The 7,709-nt window shown below is 41.0% G+C and overlaps 1 protein-coding gene across 1 annotated transcript; it reads right to left on the bottom strand.

The window, feature by feature from the left end:
• Positions 1-3,940: 3,940 nt before the first annotated feature.
• Positions 3,941-5,788, bottom strand: LOC147419152 (flavonoid 3'-monooxygenase CYP75B137-like). Its single transcript, XM_086505684.1, has 2 exons — positions 4,829-5,788; positions 3,941-4,740 (listed from the first exon to the last, which is right to left on the bottom strand). Exons 1-2 carry the CDS (start codon positions 5,774-5,776, stop codon positions 4,114-4,116), a joined length of 1,575 nt encoding a protein of 524 aa, XP_086361810.1. The 5' UTR covers positions 5,777-5,788; the 3' UTR covers positions 3,941-4,113.
• Between the last annotated feature and the right edge of the window lie 1,921 nt (positions 5,789-7,709).

The raw sequence follows: 7,709 nt of genomic DNA, 5'->3' as shown, positions 1-7,709 counted from the left end.
AAAGCCGTGGAATATATCGACTCATCACCACCTTCACTAAGAGAAAGATTGTTATCATAGAGCCAAACGATCGTTATGCATCCAGTTTACTTATACTGTGCAAGGCCATTACAGCTAGAGCAATACCAGAGGGCTTCTTCTTCAACATAGTGCTACAGAAGGCAACATTTAGAACCGAGTTCAATCTGATCTCGCAAGAAAATCCAATGTCTTGTTACTTTACAGAGTGCAAAATCCGACATTTAATAAGACCTTGAGATGTACATCAACGAGTACACATAAGGAAACATGCTTTTGAACGAGAACAAGGGGCACATTGTGAACCTGATTCAGTAGAGCCTCTTCGTAAACTGTGAGAATCCAATTCATTCAATCCGTGTAGAGATGAATGATACCAAGGAAACTAGTAGGCATAACATGTTGCAGCTTCTAAAGGAGTCCGCCGATGTCCATTACGCATCACTCACTCCTGAACAACATGAGATATTTGAAGACACATCCACCAGAACATCCGGACTCCACATTATGACAGGCGTCCCAGGATCCGGAAAGTCATTCCTCATCAAATACATGACGACCAGGTTTGTACAACAGAACAAGACAATCATACTGAGAGCATCAATTGGCGCAGCTGCATCTCGGCTAAGCAGTGTCACAAAAACAGTGCACTATCAATTCAAGATAACGGCGGGCTCAAATAAATATTATCCAGAATCAACAAATCCTGGGGACGAGAGATTCACATCCATCAAAGAGGCTAATGTTATCATAATGGACGAGATATCAATGCTCACAAGCACAACATTCAACATGGTCGTTCGCCAACTTGTCAATGTCACAAACGTATCAATTCATGATCCATTATGCAGTAAATTGGTGCTTCTCTTTGGAGACTTCGCACAGCTACCACCCGTCTGTAAGCACCCTGGACCTTTCTGTCATGTATGTACAATTACACAATCGGCACACTTCAAGCATGGCATTGTCCACAAGATGACATTCTCAGTTCGACACGCAGTAGACCCAATATTCCTCAACTTTCTGCATACAATTAGACAAAGAAAGCCAACCAAACAAGAGATAACAAGCACGCTTTCAGAGTTGCAACGACGCTCGAAGATACAACAATTTCATATTGCAGAGGAGTTTTACAAACGAATAGCATTAGGAAAAATTTGGACTCACAAAGGGGCCTTATAAGGAGTTTGACTTCCTCTCTCATGTCCAAAACGGGTGTGCAGTAAAATTTTTGCAAATCAACTCTAAACTTGGCGGAGATTTGACAGTTAGAATCTACTCTTCAAGCTCTTTCTATTGATATATAGCACGCCACGAGATTCCTCATATTTTGAAAGATTCTATTTTTGATTCTCTCGTGCGGAGTTGTCACATCACAAGAGAATAAAAAATATAATCTTTCAAAATATGAGGAATCTCGTGGCGTTCTATATATCAATAGAAAGAGCTTGAAGAGTAGATTCTAACCGTCAAATCTCCGCCAAGTTTAGAGTTGATTTGCAAAAAATTTACTGCACACCCGTTTTGGACATGAGAGAGGAAGTCAAACTCCTTATAAGGCCCCTTTGTGAGTCCAAATTTTCCCTAATGATAGTCCCAATAGCATTAAAAACAAATGCGGACAACGAGCCACTCTTAGAAAGCTGGGTCAATGACACCTCTTTCAATGAAATACACAACATCGTTGTTGGTGCAAAGTGTATGATCACCTCAAATCTCGACTTAGAAATCGGCGTTGCAAACGTTGCCACATGTAGGGTGGAGAATATATCCCATGATTGCAACAGTCTAGTAGACGCGATCAGTGTGCTCATAGACAACACAAATACCAAAATCACCAGTCGGCGTACAAAACACTCCACTAGGGCATTCAACTTCAAATATTACCATAAATATACATTCCCTTTAATACTCATATGCAATAACGGGTCACAAATCGCAAAGTGCAACAATAGCTGAAAAGGCCGTACTCAACATCAAACAAGTTTTCGCACCAGGCCTTGCATATGTTATGTTCTCACGAGTCACCAAAAGAAGACACATAAGGATCCTAGAGCTTCCTACACCAGACATGTTTGAGCCTATGAGAGATTTGCTTTCAGATACTTGAGTATGTACAGTGATGTAAAATTGTATAACTGTTTGTCCTCACTTGCATATCATATGATGCATTTCTTAATATCGGCTCTTGTGATACAGGTTTTTAAGAAAACAACTACAACATGGCGGCCAACAAGGTCCGTACATTTCAAAATCTATGTTCCTTGAAGAGAAATAATACGTTTGAATGAATCGTTAACTCTTCTCACAACATACTTATTCTTTGTCCTAATTACTTGCAACTGTTTGATCTATTCAAAAGTAACACAACAATCACTTCATCTGCAACAAACAACGACGGCTCATCAAACTATCCTACCTCCGGCCATATGAGAAATGGCAAATTTAGCAGGGGAGTATCCACACTCATACATAAAACCACGACCACAGTACTCGCACGTCCGCAGCTACATCAACTCAATGAAGCAGATATTGAAGCAAAACAGTGACAAACAGCTCAGGTTTGACGCAACCGGATTGCAGAAAGAAATACTCAACAAATTCGAGTTGCAATACGACGAAAAAACGGGAAGAGTACATGACAGAGAGGCTCTGCAATTGCTACATACGAAGACAAAGGGCATTTCATTGTTTTCCATCGAGATGATGCACTTTGGCTTCAACATAGAGCTCGACAAACTCCTTGACCTTGACAGGAAGAACGACGACATGACATTAAACAAAATTAGTTTTGAGATGGGACTCGAAGAAAATGAACCAATATTGACAGACGAGCATTTCACTTGGCACTTCGACCAAGAGTTATTCAACAAACGCTTCGGAGAAACAACAGACCCGTTCAGAAAAAGGAGAAAACAACAGGTAAACATTGCATCCACTCCTTAAGTATAAGAACTATTTACAACTAACTGCATTTCTAAATCACAACACAAATAACACTTACTTATGCAGTGCAAGGATACATCGCAGATATAAAAATCAAAATGGAGGACAATACTCAAGCAACTTAGACATAGGAGGAGACATCACGGAGATGCCAGCATCAAAGAGGCAGCGGACAGACGAGGAAATCAACTACATAGTCTACTCAATAACCTGCATAAAAAATAGAAGAAGATACATAGGCGTGACAAAGAACTATGATGCGAGGAGAAAAGCACACACAAGAAAACCACCAAAAAAAAAGAGAAAAGACATTGTAGCATATCATCCGTTCAGTGATAATTTTAGGTTCGATGTTTTGCATACGACAAATAGCAAAAGTGTAGCTCTAGCATTAGAACAAAAGGAGATCATAGCTCAACAAGCAACTTCAACAGAGGGATATAATAATTTGATAGGCCATCCTCATAATCGTCCAAAGTACTATTTTTTGAAGTATCACATAAAAATATAGTAGGTAATGTATATTCTCTTTTGACTTTCATTTTGGAAGTTTCGAGGATCTGTCTGTGCTTTGTTTTCACATTACTCTCTCTATCTCTCTCTTAATCAATCGATTGCATTTACAGTCAATAAAATGTTATTTTGAATGCCCGCTTGTAATAGTTTAGGTACATAATGTCTTTGCTTACACACTACTCTCTCTCTCTCTCTCTCTCTCTCTCTCTCTCTCTCTCTCTCTATCAGTGTTTGGGAAAAATGTGTCTCAGCTTAATATTGTGACGTTTTCAATTTCAAAAATGCCGGTTAAAGGCAAGGGAAAAGGAGAAATTCTGGCCCAATGTAGAGAAAATTAGTGTAAAAACCCAAAAAAATAAACCTAATTTTTTAAATTTCCTCTTGGAAAATTTAAGAAAGGAAATTTTGTATGTTTGGAGAAATGATTTTTTTCGAACACTTGCATTGTATGAAAAAAAACTCAATCACTATCAATTCCAAGTTATTCTCATTCTCAGCTTGTAGATTTTTATGTGCTCAGTGAATATCGATTTCCATTGCTGGAGTCATCTCAAAAGGTCACACTAATTTAAAAGCAGAGCGAGTAGGTAATAGCAACGGAAATTTAGGAGAGTAGGAGAGGATAATAGTACGTTAAATTAAAATGCGGGGCTTGGGGATAGCCAAAGTGGGGGTGGCTTTATTATTGGAGAGGCCGCTCTTTTCAAGCATGTTGACCGAGGACGGGGTAACTCCAGGAGGGAGCTGCCAGTCAAAGCGATGAACGAGATTGGCGAGGGTGACCTCGACGATGGAAAGAGCCAGCGGAAGGCCTATGCAAATTCTCCTTCCTGATCCAAAGGGCAGCAACTCGTAATGCTGGCCTCTCAGGTCCACCCCTTGCTCCAGGCCTTCGAATCTCTCTGGCCTGAACTCTCCTGCCTTTGGCCACACCTTCTCATCCCTTCCGATGGCCCACACATTCACAAACACCACCGTCCTTGCTGGTATGGTGTACCCGTTTATTTTGCATTCTGCTGTCGATATTCGCGGCACTAGCATGGGTAGCACTGGGTGCAGGCGGGCCACCTCTTTCACTACGCACGTCAAGTAGCTCAGCTTGGGGATGTCTGCATCGCTGATCATCTTCTCGCCGCCAGTGCCGAAGGCCTCATCTATCTCGCGGCGCAGCCTCTCCATACAGTGTGGGTTTCGTAGGAGCTCAGCCATGGTCCACTCCAGGGTAAGCGTTGTTGTGTGAATGCCAGCTGCTATCATGTCCTAGTACGGAAGCACATCATCATCATCATTAGAATAACAGTACGTAGGTGCCATGTGAAAACTAGTGTATGGATGGCGCAATTGTTACCAGCAGGATGGAGTTAATCTGATCGCGGGTGAGGGTGTCCTCGATGGGATTCTTCATAGTACTGCCATTGGCATCATCCACTTCTTTGGAGATGAGAGATTGCAGAAGATCATCATAGGAGGAGCTGCTCTGCTTGCGGCGGTCGAGCAAGTCGGTGAAGGTGGCGTCGAGACGATCGTGCACACGTCGCATGCGGCGCTTTCGCGCAAAATCGAGGCAGGAGAGCGCGGGAACGAGGTCTCTCAAAGTGGGGATGCTCGCCTCACGCTCCAGGTCCTTCACCAGCTCGTGCAGGTTCTCACCAGTGTGCGAAGTACTGTCCTCCGACTGCAACAACCGCATGATGACGTGACTAGACATCTCGCCCATGTACTGCCCAATATCCACAGCCCGCGTGGCACCTGCGGAATATTCCTTCTGCACCCTCTGTACCAACCTGGCCACCTCCTGCTGCCGGACATATTGTAGCTCCTGCATGCGCTTGGCTGTAAACAGGCCTACTGTGCAAATCTTCCTCAGCTTCCGCCACTGTGGGCATTGCGCGCTGAAGACGATGTCGCTGTTCTGCCCGTACAGTAGAAGCTCGTTGAGCTCGAAAGGGGGCCGATTAGCGAAGATCTTGTCATGTGTGTGAAGCACCTCTTTGGCCAGCTCCGGGCTAGAGATGGCCACGGCCAGCTGCTGGCCCAAGCGCAGCCCCACAATAGGACCGTATTTCTGGGCCATGTCACGCAAAGCTTGGTGAGGCAGGTCTGTGAGCAGGTGCAAGTGACCGATCACAGGCCATGCAAATGGGCCTGGCGGGAACGTGTTCTTGTTCCCAGACCGTCGCTGATTAGTAGTCATAAGTAGCAATGCTACTACTATAGATAGGAAGCCACAAATGAGCAGAATCCATGGCGACTCCTCCCCTTGCACTTGGAATACCCTCATCATTCCTCCTGCCATTAGATACCACCCGTGTGCCTCTATAAGGCTAAGGCTCTCTAGACTCTCACTCCCACGATATCATATACATATCTATATCGATGTATATATCTTAAGGCGGCATCAATGTTCCCAAGTTTCAACGAGCATGGCCTCTTTTCAACAAGAAAAGTGTGCCAATGTTTATTCAAAGTTAGAAGAGTCTGACTCAGAATTGCAAGGCAAGCATGCTTGAAAACTGAGGGATTTTTCTTGGAAGCATTTTTCATTAGAGTGCCTATCGTACATGGTTGACTTTTGTTGGGCGACAGGTATCCTTGCCCTTTAAATTTAGAAGATGTTACACTTTTTTTTTGTAATTTGGAGTATGTTTGGACATGAAATTTCACATTTTTTCCTTGAACAATAGGTGTAAGAGGCAATTTGCACAAGCAGGGGTAAAACTTCCCCATCAAGACTTCATCAAGTAGTGCATGTGTTAGAGCCTCTTTGGGGTCTTCTCGGCCTTTTAATTTGGACGTTTATGAATTTGCATTAGCATTAATCTCAGATTCTTTATAAAATAATAAAAGATAAAACTAAAAGTTGACGGTTTCTTCAGCGTGAATTCCACCAATTATGCAAGAATACCACCCTCTGGAACTTGTTTTTTTCAATATATAAATTAGAAATTGAATTAAAAGTAAAACTAAGAAGCAAGAATTTCATTGAGGTAATCACGATCGTGTGATTACATTAATAACTATAGTATTTACACAAGAAAATCACATGATCACATTAACTGTTAACGTGACTTTAATTATGACTTGCAAAACCTTATAGAGTCGGTTTGTCCGTCGGAGTTTTGATTTTTCTCGACGGGTATATCCTAATACTCGACGGACCCGTCGGAAAAATGAAAAAGTCCGGCGAGAGTAATTATATATAGTAAATAGTGTGCTAACCGCGGTCCTTTAGCTAAGCAAATCCTTGGGGAGTGTATCCGAGTGTCGGGTATAGGCATCTCCTTGTGAATTGACCTAAGGTTACAAAGTCACAAATCCTTTTTTTGGGTTGAACGTGATTCTTTATTCAGTAACCACTTTAAAAATTTTTTATTCCTTTACCGAACATAAAGATACGAAACCAAAACAATTGAAAATTTGGAGAGTCATGCTCATTGCGACGAAGCCATTGGTCCAAATGAGGGTTGTAATTGGTTTTAGAAGATGAACATATGTAAATGACGAGTCGATAGTCAAGGGTTGGATGTGTTCTACTAGTGTAATGGACATATAAAGATCCTTGAAGTTTTGCATTTTTCACCATCATAGATTGAACTGCAATACACTGTCACTCCACAATATAAGAGCTATAATCCTTAATCGGGTGAAAATAGCTTTTATATTTTGAATTGGTTGCATAAGGAGGCTACAATCTTTCACTGGGTACAAGTAGTCCTCAATTGTGTGATTATATTGAAGATTTATTTGCGTTAGTTCATGCATTGGTTTATATAGAGAGTGCATTATGTATTATGATGGATTATTAGTGCATGAAATGACCAATCATATATTTTATTACTTTCGTTTTTTTTTTGCAAACAATTGACATCATTCAGTGTAGAAGTTGACTATTCTTTGTAGCATTTGAAATATACGTATCTTATTGTTTGTAAATCAAAGTGGACATATAAATAATCATCATAATAATAATTGCATTGAAAAAGTCATAGCATTGTTGTAGTTATTATGCAGTGCATATAGTGTATTGTATCTCACAACATAGGTCATCGATATGTCGATTGACTAGTGTGCATTGAAAATCTCATATTGTGCTTTTTGGTTACTTTCATAGTGAATATATGGTTTTTAAATATATATTGAGAATAAGAAAAATATTTTAATAACTGAACATCTGTTCATTTGTTTTCAGTTTTATTTTTAAAATAATAGAGCAAAATGTGGGTACAAGT

The sequence above is a fragment of the Adiantum capillus-veneris genome, chromosome 29, assembly GCF_014529385.1.
Source record: "Adiantum capillus-veneris isolate H3 chromosome 29, ASM1452938v2, whole genome shotgun sequence".
Classification (NCBI taxonomy): domain Eukaryota; kingdom Viridiplantae; phylum Streptophyta; class Polypodiopsida; order Polypodiales; family Pteridaceae; genus Adiantum; species Adiantum capillus-veneris.
Note: the sequence above shows the minus strand (reverse complement) of the source record. Positions and strands in the feature narration are given on the sequence as shown.

Coding starts and splice junctions, on each gene's coding strand:
- LOC147419152 (XM_086505684.1), bottom strand. CDS start 5,776: ATGGCAGGAGGAATGATGAGGGTATTCCAAGTGCAAGGGGAGGAGTCG. Junction 4,741..4,828: donor AGATTAACTCCATCCTGCTG/GTAACAATTGCG, acceptor CTTCCGTACTAG/GACATGATAGCAGCTGGCAT.